Consider the following 21,434-nt stretch of genomic DNA (forward strand, 5'->3'; position numbering starts at 1 on the left):
TCAGTATTGGACCAGTTTGAGATGGCCATATACAATTGTTCTCTCTGCAGATTGCAGTCATGAGGGTGCAGCTGAAGCGATCGAGAACATGGCCGATGCTGTTACTCACGCTCGATTTGTGGGGACAGACCCTGCCAGTGATGAAGTGGTCCTCATGAAAATACTGCAGGTACTACACTTCACTTGGATGCAACCATTTCCTCCTTACACATCTGCACTGAAACTGAGATTTTTGTACCTGGAATTATATTGCACATTTGAACCTTAATGCTCTATATTCCCCATCAATATGTACATGAGATGCAGTACTGAAGCACAGAACAATTAATTAAACCCAGTGTTTATTAATCTACTCTGGTGAAAATTCAGGGCAGTTTACTTACAGAGCAATATGATGTTGTCTGGCTCCATATTGTATTTTCTGGTTTGTGAAAAGGCATGTGGTATTTTTGTACAAATAAAACAGCCTGGCCTGTAAACAATTTCTAAGACCTTTGTTTTTCTTCCTCTCGGCTTTGATGTTACATAATGGCACATAATTATAACCATGAAGCACAGGACAAGAGTTCAAAAAACACCTGTCTTTTAAACTATGTCTTTTATAATAACTGAAATTAGTCTAATGCTGGGAGGTAAATGCTGACATTTCACAAAGTGCCCCCAGTTTCATCCCAGATGACATCAGTACATTGCGTGATGGGTCATGTTCAAAGGAGCTGCTGGAATTGTACACCAGACATATTACAGTGGCAAACATCTCACCTGTTGATGTGCTTTAACTGGCAACTCAGACCATTTGAATGGATTAATCACCTCCAAGGCTAACATTTATTAACAGCATTTTCATTGCTACAGGCAAAGCTTTACAAAAAACAGTCTAGTAGTGCTCATGATCTTGGGCCGTTGAAGTCGACTACCCTGCCATGTCCTTAATTAATTATTGAATTATTATTAAGTACTTGAATTAATTATTGATTATATTTCAATATGACAGGTACTAAGGACGCTATTGCTCACACCTGTTGGAGCCCACCTCACCAACGAGTCTGTCTGTGAAATAATGCAGTCTTGCTTCCGGATCTGCTTTGAGATGAGGCTCAGTGGTAAGCTCCTGTGATATCGACATCAGCTGACTGGTGTAGAATATAGATTCATTTAGACTTGGCCTACCAACACAGGTTAAAAAATCAACACTGACGGAGCTGTACTGCACTTCCCCAACTGCTTGACAGAAGGCCTAGATTAAATCCAGTGAGATGAAGTAATAGTTTGCTTTCATATTATAATCCTTGATTGATTTGTATTATTAAGATTATGTATTAATTGAAAAATATATTTGTTGTAGTAATCCATGTTAGTATGTTTTTAATAAATATATTTGAGAAAACCTGACCCTAATGAAATCTGATGTGCTTTCTGAAACTAAAAGTGACCTAGTTAGAGATTTATTTCCTTCAGTTTTAAAGCTACAACTAAATTGTAATGGTGTATATCCAGTGGCCAATGTTGAGATGGAAGTGTCTCGAGGTGACTCATTGCTTTGGAAGGGAGAGTAGGGGCACCCTGTGGGGAAATGTATATTATTTCACTCATGGGGATTTTTACACCTGTTAACAGTGCTATTGTTAACCTTCAGGCACAAGTTCACTTTAACACTAAAAAGCAAAAAACAGTAAAAATGCTAATGCTGATACACACTGACTGAAAGAAGGAATGTCTTTGTATGGAATAGGACAGAAATGTATAATCTTAGTAAACGTACATTTTTGTTTGTTTTGTTTTACTGCCGTCAGTGTTCTGTATGCTAAATAGCAATGACATGAGATTTATGAGAAATAAAGCACAGTGTTTGGGTTAATGAAGGACTTGACTAGCTTACCCTGATATTTCCCCAAAGTTTACCCTTTCCCTCGATTGCACAGCTCCTTATTGGCAGTGAGTGCTCCCCAGTCCCCTCTCCCGCTGCAGTTCAGCCAGGTTCCTGCTACTGCCACCTTTCATTTTGAGAGGTTTAATAAATTCAGCCTAATCCTCTGTAAACAGAACTCGGAGGGAGGTCCACCGGCAAGACCCTCTCTTGATAATATCATGTGGTTTAATGGCACCTGTGTTATTTGTTTTTCTTGTCCTCAGAGTTATTGAGGAAATCTGCGGAGCACACTCTGGTAGACATGGTACAGCTGCTGTTTTCAAGGTATGACATGCTCGCCTTAACCTGTTTTTGGAGTGTAAACTAGCGACTTAGCCAAAAGCAGACGCATTGTGCCACTCTAATAACAGGGAGCTAATTACCTGCCACAATGTTGTTCGCCAGGAATTCAATTAGGAGATTGCAGTGGAGTTCATATCCAGCGAGCACAGGGAAAAAGAAAGTGTTCATTCTAGGTTGGCCTTTAATCATTAGGTCAGTAACCTGGTCAGGAATAGACATGTAAATGCTCCAAAGTTAAGTTTGCATTTATTTTATTTTAAGGATAAGGGATAGGGAAGTCTTGAAAATGTCTTTGTGAATATGAAGCTACTATGGGTTTTAAGTTGTGGCCTTGTCAGAGTGTTCAACATCTATTGAATTTTAACAATGATTGAGTGATTATTCCCCCAGCATAAAAGATTGTTACCGACTTGTATTACTTCTCAGGGAGATAATGGGAGCATTGACTCATACATTTATGTATTTTAATCTTGATATAAACTTATATCTGGTCAGCCAGAAAGTGTTGCTGACATTAAGCAGCACTATGTAAAAACTGTTTACAGTAACAACAGGATTATTTGATTGCATGTTTATGAAAAATCTCAATGATGAAGAAGCCCCTTGCCCAAAGAATCAAAACAAATTAAAGTGAAGTCAATTAATTGGGTTTGTTGACTATATAGTTTGAAATAAATACAAAAGATAAAGACCCTGAATTCAATACAAAAAAATCTTACCTGTCTTCTTAACTAAAGAAATACTTAATTTTAACACTTAGTGTGTTTTCTTTTCCCATATTATGGTTTTATTTTTTTAGCAGTGTCATTAATATGGAAATGATCATTCCAGGTGGTTTCAATTCTAAAATGAATGATCCCCCTTCTTTATTGGAATGTTAGATGAGGAATAAATTAAAATAAGTATCTGATATTTCATGTCTTCCTTTAGATTCTACTTGATTCTGTGTTGTTGTGTCTGCTTAGATTATTTGCCAGGGTAATTTTCTTTTCTGTCTATATTGACAGTGTAGTCCAGGCAGCAGGAAGCCCTTATTCATCTATATGCAGATGATAGTTTTGTATTCCGTAGGTTCTTTGTTGTCTATAGCATTATGTGCCTTGCAGTTTAATATTGAATATATTCAGTAGTTTTTTTTTATTTGGGCATCTGTTGCTAATGATACTAATTATAGTTATTTAATAGATATGCATCCAGTGGTGACTCATAATAGAACTTGAAAAGTTTTGGATTATCAGTACTTGTAATTGGCCTTAAGGTTTATTAATTTATGTTAACACCAATCAGAAGATACAATTTTGGATTATCAGTACTTGTAATTGGCCTTAAGGTTTGTTAATTTATGTTAACACCAATCAGAAGATAAAGTTTGAAAATATTGTTTTCTGATGAATTTTCAAATTTGAAAGCATATTCTTCTTGATATTTTCTTTTGGTGTACGATTTATCTGGTCACAATGTAATGTAACCCAACCGGCAATATTGGCTTTGTCAATGAGATGTGCTCTCACTTGGCTCATCTGGTGAAAATAAGGTTATGATCGATTAATACATATTCAAAATAGAGCTCAGTTGTTGAAACTCTGATTAGTCAATGTTAGAAGAGTGCATTAAAAAATAAATTTATTCAGCAGGGTAAATCTGACTATTCTGCTACCTGACATTAATTACTTCATCATAAGATGGTGTATGTATGTTGTTCCCATCTGTTGTACTAATGCTAATTTTAGAGATGTAAGGATAAGCCACATACCACCCAGACTGCTGTGTCTTTGTGCAGCCATTCCCCTTGGAGAACAAAGAGAGACCTGACCAGCAACAGCCACACGCTCATTAAGGCTTTAAAACACACAGCTCGTTGTGGCTGTCATTATTTGCTGGCTTCTCTTTTCCAGTGCCCTGGTATAATAAGCATTAGCAGCTTCTGGCATCAATAGGTTCGGTATAATTAATGAAGGATCTACTCAAGTAGTCAAAAGTAGGCTTAAATTGCCCGTGCAGGTATTAAGAATGTTAATCTGTTTAGCCTACAGATCATCTAATAAACAAGCTGTGTAGACATCCAGATATTCATTTAGAAAAGCCTGCTGGCCCACCTCCGCCAGACATAATTTTAGTGCAGGGTGCTCTCCTGCAGTTTGAAAATCTAATCAAAAGGAAATCTTGATGTTTTTCAGTGGTGTGGTTTAAGTATTTGTGGTTTATGTAAAGGAAAGTTTAATGTTAATATATATATATTTAGCTGAATGAGTACATTTAAAAGCAGGCCACTAGTAAATAGTTACTTGCTGAAACTAGCACAAATGTAGTTGTTTTTACAGTTTGACAAATGAAAATACATGAAAAGAAAAGAACAATCAAAGGAAATAACCAAGTTGTCATTTTTAAGGTAAAAGAAAAAGCTATACAATTGTAATAAAATACATAATAAAATAAGCATACCTCCATACTTTCAAAATGTGTAACATCCTTGTTTCTTTAAGGCCTAAAAATATCCAACAATGTATTTCAATTTCAGGTTACCCCAGTTCAAAGAGGAAGCCAAAAGCTTTGTTGGAGCCAATATGAAGAAGGTAAGTCAAACTGAGTGGATACTAGAAGATCCTGAAATCCTTTTATCTACATTGGATCCATGTGCTTGCTGATCCCACTCTTGACTTTTCCTTCCCTGTCCTGCTCCATCGTGTTGTGAATCATGACATGCTTTTGCTTTACAGGGATTGCTTTACTTTGCACTGACTTAAACTGAAAACACACACACAAATGTAAACTACTATTTGCAAAACAAGACCAAGTATTTTGTGATACAACACAGGATATTGCCTTACTCTGTGCGCTGATGATGCACCTTTTTTTATTACACGGTCTTTCTGATGATTCCTGTACTAAAACTCATGAACACACTCAGTGCAGTTATTTTTTATGGAGATTAAATAGATTGTAATCCTGCAAAGCAATTTGATCTGTCACATATTGTTAGACCCTGGATGTCGACAGCATATTGTAGACCTATTCAGTTTAATATTATTCTAGGACAATGAATTGGGTGCACATGGTATATAAATGATCTTATCTCCATTCTGCACCCCCATCTTGTGCACACTACTTCATTGTCAGAACCAGTATCCCGGTCCAACATGGTTTATTCAATTCTACATTCTCTGTCAACTCACCTCCTGTCCAAAGTGTAGAATCTGTTAAATTTGATGGTGCTGAAATGACAATTTGCTCTCGATTCAAATGCCTTCCTGTTGCAACAGATTTCCTGTTAGGATATTGTTTAGTCGTTCCTTAACCTTTAGAAACAAAGAGAAAAATGAAGTAGGTTGTGTTAACAGTGCATTGTGTAAATGTTAAAGTAAATTCTGTAGAGAGTTCTTAAGCCGCCACATTTCGATTAAAAACACTTTTATGTGGAACTCCGATCTCCCAAGGGTTAGGTCTGTTTTATCAGAAACACATAGGGCTGTATATAATTTAGCTGGGGTTGCTACTGAACTGACCTCTCAATGATTTGAACATTAAATAGTACAACGTTCTCCTTCCGCTGGTCTACTAGTGCAAATACTAGTTAAGTAAGACATCATAGTGACTGGCTTTCATCAAAGAACATAAGCTAATTAGGGCACATACTGCTTTATGATTCTACTAGTTATAATGATAAACATTTTAATAAATACAATAAATCATTAATCATAATAAACCTACTTTGTTAAAAAGTGTTATTTTCTTCCCGGGAAGGGTAAAGCGCTACAATTCCTGGCTTCTTTGTCTGTCATGGGCTGCTTTAAGTTCTGTGTGTCATGTCTTCCCCTCTGTGGTATTGCTCCTTCAGTATTTTCTCCTCTGTGTGCCTTGTCTGCCTTTTGTTTTGTTTTAAATCTGCCCATTTGCCTGTTTTCCACAGATCCCATCATGTATCCTCGACAAAAAGGATCTTATTTGTGCGGAACAACCTAAAAACATCAATCAATTAGAGAGGGTATTACTGGTTTTGATAACTTAAATTATCCAAAAAATTATATGAAGATGCAGGGGGGCCTCTTAGTGCATTTAAATAAACAGAATAGCATGGCTTTGGGGGGGGAATGCATGAGGCTGAGGTTGCATTTCAATTTCGAGGTGTGTTTTTTTTTTTTTTTTTAACCCTTAGGACCTAAGTAGGAGGATTTAAGCCTTGTTTTGCACTAAATACTGGCTGAATCTGAATTTCGTTTGTTATATCCACATCTCTTTTTGCTAATCTGTGGTGAGTTTTTCTTGTACTATATATGCAGTAGTCTCCAAATTTATTCATATTCACAATGAAACGTCAATAGTTGACCAGGTTGATTCAGAAAGATAATGCAGGTGTAGACACAGTATTTTTCCTTTTTTAATAAATAAATGAAAATCTAGATAGTATATTATATCAGTAGTTTATCTGTCATAGGTTAATGTATTTCTAAATGCACAATGTTCAGATGTATGCATTACCCGTCAAATATGTGAAAAACATTTTGCTTTTAATTGAATCCAGTCAAGGCTTTTACAAATTTGGTAGTTTCACAAATCATCAGGAAGGTTCTAGAAGCTTCTTGAAGATGACCCTTGATTGTCACTGAGTTTTACAGAAGGCCACGTATAAGTCAGGGAATTGTCCCAAAATATGTTTTTCTGCCTCTTCTATTCCTGTAATGGCTATGAAAATATTTATAAAAATATAAATGACATATATAAGTGACAGCTGCAGCTTCCTTCATTGGGAAGTTCAAGGCTGGTGGGATGGTTGCTACCCTACCTGGAAGAGGAAGCAGTAAAGTCAATCTCAGGAAAGATGATTGGGGAGCTTCCAAGATACTCTGCCATGATTGGGAAACATGGTCTACAAAACTACCATTCATAGAGCTTCCTGCATGCTGTCAAAACCAAAATTGTTTCACTAAATACTACTTACTGGCATCTCATCCAATCTGAACATTGTGTATTTAGAAATGTATGTAACTATTCAGGACATATTTATATCAATAAATATATCATTTATATTCAATCAATTCATTCTATTTTATTGATTTTCTTTAAAAATAGGTATTAGATGACTTATAGGTACCTTACAATTGTAATTGCCTTTTCCTGATCTGCAGGTCCTTTGAGACTTAGGCAGTGTTTCACATTTTGAAGGCCGTTTTTTTTTTTTTTTTTTTTTTTTTTCTGCCAGTGTGAAACAGCAGCCCATGATCTGAGCCTGATTCTGAGTACATGGGTGACCTAAAATGACAGTCACATTTCTACGTGACCCAAAAAAAAAAAACCTCTAGCACATATATGTTCCTCAAGGGATCTGAAAACAAAAGAGGAAATGGAAGCATTAAAACTTTTTTGTGTGTAGGCAGCCATAATAGCATTAACATGAATGCAACATTTTCTCGTCCACCAAACCAATAGCTGAAGTGTGTTGTAGAATAATTTATTGTAACTGGAGTTCAGAAATTAATGTTGTCCAGACTGTAGTGAAACCTTTGTGATAATCTGCCGAGAGACTCAGACTATAGTGCCTTGTGCAAGTATTCATCCCCCTTGTCATTTTTCCTATTTTGTTGGCTTACAACCTGGAATTAAAATTGATTTTTTGGGGCGTTTGTATAATTTGATTTACACAACATGCCTACCACTTTGAAGATGCAAAATATTTTTTATTGTGAAATAAACAAGAACAAACAAAACAAAACTTGAGCGTGCATAACTATTCACTCCACCAAAGTCAATACTTTTTAGAGCCACCTTTTGCAGCAATTACAGCTGCAAGTCTCTTGGGGTACGTCTCTATAAGCTTGGCACATCTAGCCACTGGGATTTTTGCCCATTCTTCAAGGCAAAACTGCTCCAGCTCCTTCAAGTTGGATGGGTTCCGCTGGTGTACAGCAATCTTTAAGTCATACCACAGATTCTCAATTGGATTGAGGTCTGGGCTTTGACTAGGCCATTCCAAGACATTTAAATGTTTCCCCTTAAACCCCTCGATTGTTGCTTTAGCAGTATGCTTAGGGTCATTGTCCTACTGGAAGGTGAACCTCCAACCCAGTCTCAAATCTATGGAAGACTGAAACAGGTTTCCCTCAAGAATTTCCCTGTATTTAGTGCCATACATCATTCCTTCAATTCTGACCAGTTTCCCAGTCCCTGCCGATGAAAAACATCCCCACAGCATGATGCTGCCACCACCATGCTTCACTGTGGGGATGGTCTTCTCGGGGTGATGAGAGGTGTTGGGTTTGCGCCAGACATAGCGTTCTCCTTGATGGCCAAAAAGCTCAATTGTAGTCTCATCTGACCAGAGTACATTCTTCCATATGTTTGGGGAGTCTCCCACATGCCTTTTGGCAAACAGCAAACGTGTTTGTTTATTTGTTTTCTTTAAGCAATGGCTTTCTTCTGGCCACTCTTCTGTAAAGCCCAGCTCTGTGGAGTGTATAGCTTAAAGTGGTCCTATGGCAGATAGGCCCAGGCCCTCCTTGCCTGGTCCGTGAGTTTTCATGGGAGGCCCTCTCTTGGCAGGTTTGTTGTGGTGCCATATTCATTCCATTTTTTAATAATGGATTTAATGGTGCTCCGTGGGATGTTCAAATTTTCGGATATTTTTTTGTAACCCAACCCTGATCTGTACTTCTCCACAACTTTGTCCCTGACCTGTTTGGAGAGCTCCTTGGTCTTCATGGTGCCGCTTGCTTGGTGGTGCCCATTGCTCAGTGGTGGTGCACACTCTGGGGCCTTTCAGAACAGGTGTATGTATATATATTGAGATCATGTGATGGATCGTGTGACACTTAGATTGCACACAGGTGGACTTTAACTAATTATGTAACTTCTGAAGGTGTTTGGTTGCACTAGATCTTATTTAGGGGCTTCATAGCAAAGGTGGGGAATACATATGCACGTGCCGCTTTTCCGTTTTTTATTTTAGAATTTTTTTAAATGTTATTTTTTTCATTTCACCTCATCAATTTGGACTATTTTGTGTATATCCATTACATGAAATCCAAATAAAAAGCCATTTAAATTACAGGTTGTAATGCAACAAAATAGGAAAAACGCCAATGGGGGGTGAATACTTTCGCAAGGCACTGTACAAACAGCTCTGGTCTGATGCCATTTAGAGCTCTCTCCTCTGCATTCACAAGGCTTGCTCTTCACTTGAATGTTTTTGAGTGTGTTTGTGTGTCACAAGTGGAATACCACATCATTGTTTATTAAATTGTTTTGGAAAAAAAAATTGGACCAAAACAAGGAACAGACATGCATGGTGTTTTGTGTTGGCCCTCCATTAGATGTGCTGTGTTTCCATGCTTCATTGAGAGAACTCGCATTGTGTGTAAATAACATGTTGAATCACTAATCACTGGCACCTGCCATTTTTTCTTGAGGCTTACAATATCTTGTGGAAAAACAAACGTGTGCAGGTAAGGAAAGTGACTGAAATATAAGATTGTTCAAAACTGAATGGAAAGGTGGAACTTTAGGTTACAGTTTTAAACTCCGTATTAGGAGATAAGGAATATAATGGCTTTTATATAAATCACCTTTGATGTACCTTAAACTATCTGTGATTCATTAGGGGGATGATGCACATTCCAAGACACATTTTACACACTGCAACCTCCAATAATGCATAATCAAATCATTGGAAAGCAAATGTTTAGTACAATTTTATATAGAGTTCTCATAGGCACAGCATTTTTGTCAGGTTATAAAATCTGGATCTTGGTCTGTATTTTTTTCTACTACCGATTTGCGTTCTCTTGTCCAAAGCTGATGAAGTAACACTAAGCCTATTGAACTTTAGTGCCTGGATTGCTCTTGACACTACATAAGCAAGTCTCATTAAGCTACTAGGAGTGTAATCTATTCTATGTATATCACTTGCTGACGAGTAGCTTAATTTAGATTTTTTTTTAATACTACTACTAGTAATACATTCCTCTCCATTGATCTCAAGCATAATCTTGTACAAGCTTATATATAGACACATTCACATTCAGCGAGATCCAATGCAGAGTAGTGCTGTAAGGACATGCTGTTGTGCTTGCAGCTGAAGATGCGAGCGGGGGGGATGAGCGAGGCGTCGAAGTGGAAGAAGCAGAAGCGCTCCCCACGCCCACCGCGCCACATGGTCCGCAGCGCCTCCGGCCTCACGGAGCAGCAGACTGTACCCAACAACGGCTCCCCAACAGCCCTCAGCAACAGCCTCTCGGGTAAGGCAAGGCAGGAATAAGTTAGGAAATGCAATTTGGAAACAGATGACAGAAGACATAATTATTTGAACTTTGCCTGAAGTGTTAAAGATGAATCATATGTAAAATGTTTGACAGTTTATTTTTAACTGGGCCCTAACCAGACAGGTCTGAAATATCTTCACGAATTATCTTAATTAATAATTAGTTTAATTGACGGATTTCTTGCATTAAGCTCTCCTCTTCTATTTTTATTACCATGCTTAGGACTTGGCACATGTATGTGCTTGACTTGGAAAAGCTTCTGAATTGCAATCTCTTATGTTTCAAATTTTTAAGTTAATTTAGAAGTGAACATTTACTTAAACCCTATTGTACAATGTCTCTGTGAAGGTATTTGTGAAAAGGAACTGTAGGAAATGAAGAATTATGATATTTTATGGAATTATTTGAACTCACACAAACCTTTTCACACTACATGCTACACACATGTCACTTTTGGCCTGGCTCTTTTAGTTTGTCATGTTATTAAATGTTAATTATTTTAATATTTCTTCAGGTGGAGTCCCTTTTATTGAACAGTCCACCGGAGGGGGTTCCAACCTCCCAGTGTCTGACAGCATCACCTCCTCCATATCCAGCCCTACCACTGACAGCGGTCTGGAGACCTCTTCCAAAACCACCTCCAAGGAAGACCTGACAGACCTGGAGCAGAGCAGCTCCCCAGGACCCACCCCAGCCACCACCCCATCTTCGGAGCTGGGCAGCCGCAGGTCAGAGCTGGGCCAGCTGGACTCGCAGGTTTGGTTTTCATTCTTGGTACTTGTCTTTTTAGTTTTATTTTAGTCACTTTAGCTGGCTGAATGAAAACATGGCCTGTTGCCTTGTCCATACAAACACCAGGAGCTCACGGATGATGTAGGAGGAGCACAGGCCCTTGGGCCCACTAGAGACTGCATTCTCTATCCAGCGAGGGTGGTCTCTGTGTGATATCCATGACTACCCCTTAACATCTGTCCCTTATGGCAGTATAACTCACACACTTTAAGTCTTGAATCAGTGTAGTTGCCCATTGCAGGCATGCTAGAGAAACATTGTGTGCTTTATCTCCTCAGACTGAAGGAGTTCCGGAGCGGGCCCAGTCGGCCTCGGTGGAGTCCATTCCCGAGGTGCTGGAGGACAGGGACTCCGTGGCAGAGCAGTCGGATAGCGCCTCAGTACATGACATGGACTATGTGAATCCTCGAGGGGTCAGGTTCACCCAGTCCATGCAGAAGGATGGTGGGTGTGAGCTGTTTAGTGGCATAAGACATTAAATTGTTAATACTAAAATTAAAACTGAATTTGGTTGGTCTTAGAAGAGTAGTGTGGCTTTTTTTCCTCATAACAAAGTTTACAAAAACATATTTTTTAAGCCTTAAATCTGATATAGTTAACTGACAGAAGGTATAAGTTTTATATTTATGTCTGTTACACACCTTCACACACCACTGCAGCCTACACACAAGGGTGGAAGGGTGTCCTTGGAGACCACAGCAAAGGAATTGCAAATCCATTTAAAAGTTAATTTATCTATGGACCGGAAATAATGAATCTGTATCTCATATAGATTTATCCTATAAGAGATACAATACCTGTGTGCTCATCTTCACACAGGGGCTGCCTTGATCCCCTATGGACTTCCGTGCCTCCGGGAGCTGTTCCGTTTCCTCATCTCCCTCACTAACCCCCACGACCGGCACAACTCTGATGTCATGATGCACATGGGCCTCCAGCTGCTCACTGTGGCCCTGGAGTCGGCACACATCTCAAACTACCAGTCGCTGCTCGGCCTCGTCAAGGACGAACTCTGCCGGCACCTCTTCCAAGTAAGCCCCCCGTGTAACACATCATTAATATATGCATTTCAAATACAAATAATTTTGTGTAAATTTATATTACTGCACTTTTGTAATGCTTGTGTAAACTAAGTCCCTTAATAAATACATTGATATAAATAACTACTTTTCCTTTGCAGTTGCTAAGTGTTGATCGGATAAACCTGTATGCTGCATCTGTGAGAGTATGTTTCCTGCTGTTTGAAAGCATGAGAGGAAATTTAAAGTTTCAGCTTGAAGTAAGTATACACCAACATTTTGAGCCTGCCAATAGCTGAATAACATGTTTCCTTTATTGAGCTTTTAAATGGCAATCAATGGTATATAACACATAAATAACGGAGAATGTATTCACATCTGTTTCAGATGTATTTAAAGAAGTTAATGGACATTATTACCTCAGAAAACCCCAAGATGCCGTATGAAATGAAGGAAATGGCACTGGAAGCTATTGTGCAGCTCTGGAGGATTCCCAGCTTTGTCACAGAGCTGTACATCAACTACGACTGTGATTATTATTGCTCCAACCTGTTTGAAGATCTCACCAAACTGCTGAGCAAGGTTGGCATGTAACACACATTTAGTTCAGTCTGAGCCCATTCGGACAAGTACTGTGCTCAAGAAGTGACTGAAAAACAACATATCATAAAAACGCATATATTCATAGATTTTCTCAGCCTGTTTGTGTTTATTCTATGTAATGGATGGAGGACTTATATGGACTTCCAATTCTTCTCTTTGTAGAATGCATTTCCAGTGTCTGGGCAGCTCTACACCACTCACCTCCTGTCCCTCGAGGCCTTGCTAACTGTGATTGACAGCACAGAAGCGCACTGTCAGGCCAAAGTCCTCAATAACACTGTACAGCAAGACAAAGCAGATGGAATCAAAGCGGATGGGGATAGCACAGTAAACGGCAGTAAAGAGGTGTCCACTGGTAAGCAGTCCAGGAAGTGGAATGGAAAAGCTTAGTGTCTGAGCTCATATCCTCTGAGATAGGGATGTTGAATTAAGGAGAGCATAAATACAGGAAAGGTTTTTAAAAATGATTATAATCGTAAATTCAGCCACAGTTTTTGTTGACGAAACGTACAATAACCAGACATAACTCTTAGACTCTGGTTTTGTTTGTGTTAGTGGAAGGTTTAGGAGTGCATTACTTCAAATCCTGTTTGAACTTCTAATTATTAATACATTATTAATACATCTAATTATCATGTTTCTTTTTTTTCAGACTTTCACACTATTATTTTATAGAACTTATAGATTGATACTTTATTAAAGATTTTATGGCAAGTATTTTAAGTTAATGCTGTGTGTGTGTTTTTGTTGGGGGGAAAAAAAAGTATGGTGTTCTAGTCGACAAAGTATGTTTGCTGCATATTCTTCAGATCCTGACAAGCTTGTGGGTGACAGCAAAGTGCAGAACAGCTCTGACGCAGATGCACCCACACCTCAGCCTCCCACTAGTGGGCACTTGATGGCTGAAAAAATGAAGCTGGGACGACAAGATCAAGAAGAAACAGATTTAGGTATTCCATGTTTTCAGATTAATAAAGGCATCCTTAGTAAATGGTCTATGAAATTTGTTATTTGTTAATTTCTTTTCAGATATTTGCTTATTTACCATCATTGGTTTGAATAGTAATTGTTGTAAGTACGCAAATGTTTTCACTTCTGTGAAATAATCCTTCAGTATGGATATATAATATATATATAAAGATGAGGAAACATACCTGAGTGTTGACCAGTGTTGTGTGTATTTGTTTCCCCAGCATCTGAGAAGAAAGCACCAATAAAACCCCATCGTTTCTCCTGCTTTTTACCAGATGCTCAGGAACTTTCAGACATCAAAAACAAAAAGAAGGTATGCTATATGATGTATACATTTAAACATCAGGGTGGCACTGTACATCTAAGGGAAAACGTGCAAGTGTGCTGTTATCCTCCTCAACTCTGAATGAGCATTAGTCATGTTATTAATCCATGGAGAGAAGAATCAAATGTACCACACCCACTGAGGTTTTGTTCCCAAATCAAGACCCATTTTCTGTCTCTTTGTCTGTCAGCTCCTTATTACTGGCACCGAGCAGTTTAACCAGAAACCCAAGAAAGGAATCCAGTTCCTGCAAGAGAAAGGTCTTCTGAGCAGCCCAATGGACAACAACGAGGTGGCCCAGTGGCTCAGGGAAAACCCCCGCCTTGACAAGAAAATGATTGGGGAATTTGTCAGTGACCGCAAGAACATGGAGCTCCTTGACAGTTTTGTTGGGTATGAACTATATTTGTGAGAAATAAAAAAGCAGACATTGCATGTCTAAGGTCTGTTACCCTAGAACAGGGATGGCAAACCTTTTTTGAATTGAGTGCCCAAAGTCTGGTTTGTATACTTGTGCCAGTGATGAAAACCGCCACCTGCATCAACTGCCAACCTCCCCTCACCTTGAAACCCACCCCTTATCCCTCTGTAGTGCAGCTCCAGTCTGCTAATGGGAGTCTGCTGCAGAGTATGAAGCGAGGCACATATTCTTCCCCAAAAATATTATAAATATGCAGGTTCCATTTTTGCTCACAGATTGTCAATTTACAAATATAAAAAGCAATAGTAATAGCACTTCACTAGCTCAATCATTTTTAGAGTATGTCCCTTTTTGTTTTGGACAATGAGAATCTTTAATCCTCATTCAAATTAAATCCATCTTAATTGTATATAGTGGAACACCATGCTAAAGCATGTCACAACATTAAAGAATAAGTGCATCATACAATGAATACATCATTTAAATGTTACAGTATTGCTGCAGTGCAGTAAAATGCATGAATCACATTTCATCACACATTAAGTTTGAGGATTATAATTAATGCTAATTTAAAGCCCGATTTAAAATAACAATCTACCCCCAAAACAAAGTCCTACAGAAGTAGTCCCATTGCAAGAAGTAGAAGTTTGTTCAATTGGCTGCATTAGTAACCCTTCCATTTTGTTTAGTTTTGTTTGCACTTACACTCAGTCATTACCAATGCACCTTCGTTTGTTTCAGCACATATTTACTTAATATCTACTGCTTTTACATTTTGTAAAATAACTAAAACTGGTATATTAATATACATTGTGTGGCACTTATGTTTTAAAAAAAATAATAATGCAGTTATCAATCAAAGGCTTAATTTGTTTATTTTTGAGAATTTAGCTTTCATATGCCAACTTTAAGTTTTTAAATTGTCGGAGTGTTAAATATGAATTATTGTGGCCATTTCTCCATTTGATACAGGAGATAACGATAAACAAAATGCTTTCCCCCCGCATGTTCAACAAACCCGTCCATTGATGACCACAATGAATCACAACAGGACAGACTTACAGCTATTATCTTGCTCCTGCTCCCAGAGTGCCACACCGCAGCATAAACAGTCATCATAATATTAACATCTAATTCGTGAAGTGCAGAATTTCACAGTTCTGCATGGATCTGTGCAGCTCCACCAATAGGAGCGGAGGATTCTGCAGTTCTGCACATAACTGCGAAAATCTGCGCATAAGAACCTGACCTAAAATATGAATATTTGGAATATAACATGTGCAAGGCTCAATTACTTGTGGCCGGGGCCGTCACTGCCAAATATACTGACTGGTTTTCTAAAGTGCCAATCAGTTTAGACAATTGAAGGGTGGGCTTGCAAAAACAGCAACAACAAAAAACACGTCGCTCACTTGGCTTGCGAACCTATATGACTCTGCGTGCCTCTCTGGGCATGCGTGCCACAGGTTCGCCATCCCTGCCCTAGAACATTTTTTGTAGTAGAAAACACTCTGAAAGTATAAACATTGTACCTTGAGTCTTACTGCTGTCCTTGTGCTAACATTATGGCTGTTTCTCGGGGGGGGGGGGGGGGGGCTTTGTTGCTTACAATGATAAGGGGACATCAGTTGCATGTTCTTTTTCCCTCTTCAGACTTTGCAAATTCCTCTTCTTTGCTTTTCTCCATTATTCATTTCACACGTTCTTCTAGTGCTTGCATACTTGTAAACTAAAACACTTTCTAATTCTTTATTTTTGTATTTATTCCGTATTTCAGCACTTTCATGTTCCAGGGCCTGCGAATCGATGAAGCCTTGCGTTTGTATCTGGAGGCCTTTCGACTTCCTGGGGAAGCCCCCGTCATCCAGCGGCTACTTGAAACATTCACTGACAACTGGCATGTAAGTCAGCTGCTTTACTGTACCTAAAGATCAAACAGTTATCTTCCATCACAACACAGAGAGGATTATGCAGTCACTCTGTGTCACCAGCTGTCTCTATCATCATGTAATTAAAAGCACTGGAACAGAGACCCAGATATGATCAAGGACAGGGCATTAGTCAAATATAATTTATGAAAAAGCATAGAGGTGGGCTCATATAATTCGAGGTAATTAAAGCACATTTTGAATATAGATATTGTCTTGAAAATGACTAATTTGCAGGTAGGTTTTAATATGAGATCTGGGTCATTAACCATATGAGGATACCCAGAGCGGTCACCTTCAAATGTGCTTAAGTGACAGGACATTCAAACCACCTCAGTGTTTGTTTTTCTAATGGAAAAAAATAAGTGACTATAATAGATGCCTGTGAATGTGCTGCTCTACAGAGTTCACAATACATCACAGCTTGCCTTACACCTATCCTTGAACCATGGTGCTAAGTGCCTGTCCAAACAGTCCTGTACACGCAGAACAAAATGTACTGATGTGTAGTTTTATTTGAAGAAACACTTGAAAGTACATTTTTCTTTCAATGTATATGCCATATATCTTACGGTCAAATTGATTTGCATATGTGCTAGCTGTCTAAGGTTAGGAAAATGTGATGTAGGAGGAAATAGTATGGGAGACCTTGAGCCCGAGGTTATATCAGTTCTCGCGCCTCGTAAACAGATCCAGGCGCTACGGTGCCTGGAAGGGACCTATCAGAGTTTCAAAGAAAGGTTGCTAGCCCCCCCGTCTGTTCAGCTGCACCGCCACACTGTCTTTGATCTGCTGTTCCAAGACATCTATCATCAGAGTTTGTCTTGGTCTAAAGAGGAAAAAAGTCTCCTACATGGAAAAACTCTCACTGTCTGCTACCGGTGACAGGGCGCTGGAATTGCATGTACAGAGGAACACCCCTCACCATTCTCTTTAATTTAGCAGAGGGCAATCCAGGATGTTATTGAGGAAAACCAAATCTAATCCTATCTCTCAACATCTCTAGACATAATAGATATAGATGAAAAGACATGTGCCACACACACATACATTTCCCTTGATGACCATTGTGTGTGGATTTTTTTTTATTATTTTTTTTTCCTGTGCAGAAAGTGAATGGATCTCCTTTTGTAACGAACGATGCTGGCTTTGCTCTGGCATATGCTGTGATAATGCTCAACACTGACCAGCACAATCACAATGTCCGTAAGCAAAACGTGCCAATGACAGTGGAGGTGAGTGGATTTTTAACTTTCAACACGCTCTTCGCAAGAACTCCTCCTTAGCGAAAACTTGATGCATTTTACACTCCCACAGGCCTTGGCTGTGGTCTTCCAGCAGATCTGAAAATGAATGTGGCAGATGCCCATTCCTGTGAAAGCCTATGCTATTACTTGTGAATGCTGCATAATTCAGCCACATATTAAACTTAAGGAAGTTGTCCTATGTCATTAGTCAGAACTGTGGACAGTTTAGTAGTAGTATTCTGTATTGGAAAACAGTGAGGAGGAACTCTTATATAACTAGCTTGTTTGTCTCTAGAGATTTCTGTTTTAAGGTTTAGCCAAGACCTGGCCCCTCCTTTGCCGTTTTTCTCATCTGTAGATGCTCATATTTTTGTTGTACCTACACACACAAAATAATAATAAATGTAATGTCTTGTTCACTGTTTACACATGGTATTGATGTTTATTTGAAAATATCTCACTGGAGACCTGATTACAAACACAGAGCAACTGGGAGAGCTGTACCGTGGTACAATTCTTATTCATTGAAGTGTTTCATTATAAACTACACGCTATGCCACTTTTCTTTACTGTGCAATAACAATAGCCTCATAAATTGAATTTATGCTGCAGCCTTTCATTCATATTCTTCAAGTTTCTGAAAAAAAAAAAAAAAAAAAAAAAAAAGGCAACATGTTCGTGGTTGCAGCCAGAATACTAGTACATTGATTGAAATGTGTTTTTTATACAGATATATGATTTGAATATGAAGTCTCATTTTTATATTTAAGAACAGGTCGTCTTAAAAACGTCAATTTAGGATTTCTGTTTCACAATAGGCTCTCATTTTGGTGTTTCTCTCTCTACAGCAATTCAAAAAGAATTTGAAGGGGGTTAATGGGTCAAAGGATTTTGATCAGGATATGCTTGAAGACATCTACAATGCCATTAAGTAAGCCAATCAATTTCACTTTAATGAAGACACACATGTCTTTGTCTTCATCTTGTTCAATATATTTTACTATTCTCTAGCTAGCCAAATAGCCAGTCTCACTATTGCTCCATGGTTGTATGCTGAAGGCTGATGAAGGCTTTAATGTTATCTAGCAGCAGAGAGATTTGCACTCACTGTGTCTGTCTGTCTCTGTGTTTGTCTGTGTGTAGGAATGATGAGATTGTGATGCCAGAGGAGCAGACGGGGCTGGTGAAGGAGAACTACATGTGGAGTGTGCTGCTGCACAGGGGGGCCACTCCAGAAGGGATCTTCCTGCATGTGCCCGCTGGGAGTTACGACAACGACCTCTTCACCATGACCTGGGGCCCCACCATCGCTGCCCTCTCCTATGTCTTTGACAAGAGCTTGGATGACACCATCATCCAAAAGGCCATTGCTGGCTTCAGGTATGGGGTTTATCTAGTGTTTCATGATTAAACAATGCAAAAATGTTCATTATTTGTTATAAAACGGCTACTGCTTGCTTACTTAAGATTGGGGGTCTTATCCATGTTGATCTGTGCTTAGATGTTTTGTTGCATCAACAGCAATGTGATTAAGCCCCACATTTCTCAAATTAGTTGCTTTAGTAATCTGGATTTACATGGATGGGATTAATCTCATCAAGCTCTCAATGTAGGACTGTGAAATGTTGATAAAGATTAGTTTTCATCTCTCTATTTTAGGAAATGTGCCATGATATCGGCGCACTATGGATTCAGCGATGTGTTTGACAATTTAATAATTTCTCTCTGCAAGTTTACAACGCTCAGCAGTGAGGTAAGCTCTTATGTGTTTGTGTTTCAATTAATCCAAGTAATTACATATAAATATATCATTAGTCTAAATTAGGGATGGAAAGTCATTAAGCGGTGTTTTGCTACCTGTCACACCTTTTAGCTTGTACTGAGCCAGTTCCCAAACTAGTCTAGCTCACTGAGAAGGGCTCTCATTGCTTTGTGAAAAGGGCCCACATTTAGACTTTGTGCTTTGCCTACTTTGTGATCTGTGAATACATAAAGGAGTTCCGTTTTCACTGCTTCCTTTTTGTTGTGTAATGCCTTATAACGGCTGCAGTAGTTCACTTGTTTAATGTCCTCTCTTTCCCCAGTCAGTGGAAAACCTGCCCACTGTTTTTGGAAGCAACGCCAAAGCCCAGATTGCGGCCAAAACAGTCTTCAACTTGGCTTACCGTCATGGCGATATCCTTCGGGAAGGCTGGAAGAATATCATGGATTCTATGCTGCAGCTTTTCCGTGCCGAGCTGCTGCCCAAAGCCATGGTGGAGGTGAGCTGGTCCCGTCACTCCCCGTCTCAAATACATACAATCTGTCTGTATAGCAAACAGCAGTGTTCACAGACAAAAAAATGGAAAACAAATGTCCTCTCTTTTGTATGCATTGTAAGTGTGCATGTATGTTAAAATTAGTCCTAGAGTAAGAGACACAAATTGCAAGGCAAGATTGATTCAAATTGGAACAGAAAATGTAAATATTGTTATCTTTGTATTACTGCACATGTGCCTCAATATTCAGTAGAGAAGTGTTTAGCACTTACTGGAATGACTTCCTTGAAAGTACACCGATTTTTAGTAGTACACTGCCACCTACTGATTTAACGTTTCTCAGTTTTTTTGGGAAAGATTCAACATAATTAATCTGCATTTTGGTTACAGGTGGAGGACTTTGTAGAACCCAATGGAAAAATCTCACTTCAAAGAGAGGAAACACCTTCAAATCGGTGAGAGCTATTGCAGTTATACCGTGCTTTAGATGCAGTGTCTTTAAACTTAATTTAGTTTGGCAAACTAATCTCCTACCGGACTATAACACTGTAGTATTATACCTTTTTCTGTTTGCGGTTGTAATGGTCTGTTAACTCCAATATTATTTCTCATTTCCCTTATAGTGGAGAGTCTGCTGTGATTAGTTTTGTTAACTGGCTGACTCTGAGTGGAGCTGAACAGTCGGGGTTAAGAGGGCCTTCAACTGAGAACCAGGAGGCCAAACAGGCGGCCATGCTGTGTATAAAGGTACCCGATTCTGCACACTGTTGCCCCAGGCTGATGAACCTGTGGTTAGATGTTATTAGATGCTGGTTAGATGTATACTATACATATTGTTTTTATTTTTTTCCAGCAATGTGACCCTGAGAAACTGATAACGGAGAGTAAATTCCTGCAGCTGGAATCACTGCAGGAGCTAATGAAGGTGAGGGTCAGAGTATACTTATTGTGTAAATGATTTGAAAATATTTTTTGCATTTAATAAAACATAACTGCAGACAATGATGTCATGAAGAGGCCCTGCAGGCTTTAATCTAGTCATACTTTGTGCGGATTTGATTTCATTAAAAGCATGCAGCTCATTTAGACATGGGATTGTTTCCATAACACTGAAGATAATGATCGTGTATCCCTGACGATAAATGGTGGTGCTTTTTTTTGGACAGGCTCTTATCTCTGTAACTCCAGATGAAGAGACGTATGACGAGGAAGATGCTGCTTTTTGCTTGGAAATGTTGCTGCGGATTGTACTGGAAAATAGGTAAAAGGAGACAGACCATAAATGTTTGTTTATTTTCAGTCTGTTCCTTTATTTGTATCCCCCTGAAAGAGTATTTTCTCACTTTCAATTTTTTTTTAAACTATTTTCAGTTTAAATAATGAATTTTATAGTGCAGATTTATTT

General features: G+C 38.8%; 1 protein-coding gene across 5 annotated transcripts in view; it reads left to right on the plus strand.

Annotated features, from left to right (window-relative positions):
• gbf1 (golgi brefeldin A resistant guanine nucleotide exchange factor 1) overlaps positions 1-21,434 on the plus strand; it is a 79,789-nt gene that overhangs the window by 45,783 nt on the left and 12,572 nt on the right. For 3 of the 5 annotated variants that reach the window (XM_066693418.1, XM_066693420.1, XM_066693419.1), the window contains exons 5-29: positions 51-169; positions 995-1,103; positions 2,134-2,194; positions 4,731-4,785; positions 6,120-6,194; positions 10,278-10,440; positions 10,979-11,220; positions 11,535-11,700; positions 12,076-12,287; positions 12,437-12,535; positions 12,663-12,857; positions 13,041-13,233; positions 13,688-13,828; positions 14,072-14,163; positions 14,366-14,568; positions 16,374-16,497; positions 17,634-17,759; positions 18,620-18,702; positions 18,915-19,151; positions 19,431-19,524; positions 19,856-20,032; positions 20,420-20,484; positions 20,653-20,776; positions 20,883-20,954; positions 21,196-21,290. In XM_066693418.1, the coding sequence (XP_066549515.1) occupies positions 51-169; positions 995-1,103; positions 2,134-2,194; positions 4,731-4,785; positions 6,120-6,194; positions 10,278-10,440; positions 10,979-11,220; positions 11,535-11,700; positions 12,076-12,287; positions 12,437-12,535; positions 12,663-12,857; positions 13,041-13,233; positions 13,688-13,828; positions 14,072-14,163; positions 14,366-14,568; positions 16,374-16,497; positions 17,634-17,759; positions 18,620-18,702; positions 18,915-19,151; positions 19,431-19,524; positions 19,856-20,032; positions 20,420-20,484; positions 20,653-20,776; positions 20,883-20,954; positions 21,196-21,290 (3,322 nt within the window). The remainder of the gene's footprint in view (positions 1-50; positions 170-994; positions 1,104-2,133; positions 2,195-4,730; positions 4,786-6,119; positions 6,195-10,277; positions 10,441-10,978; positions 11,221-11,534; positions 11,701-12,075; positions 12,288-12,436; positions 12,536-12,662; positions 12,858-13,040; positions 13,234-13,687; positions 13,829-14,071; positions 14,164-14,365; positions 14,569-16,373; positions 16,498-17,633; positions 17,760-18,619; positions 18,703-18,914; positions 19,152-19,430; positions 19,525-19,855; positions 20,033-20,419; positions 20,485-20,652; positions 20,777-20,882; positions 20,955-21,195; positions 21,291-21,434) is intronic. The other 2 variants (XM_066693421.1, XM_066693422.1) reach the window with 1 other exon arrangement.

The sequence above is a fragment of the Amia ocellicauda genome, chromosome 20, assembly GCF_036373705.1.
Source record: "Amia ocellicauda isolate fAmiCal2 chromosome 20, fAmiCal2.hap1, whole genome shotgun sequence".
NCBI lineage: Eukaryota > Metazoa > Chordata > Actinopteri > Amiiformes > Amiidae > Amia > Amia ocellicauda.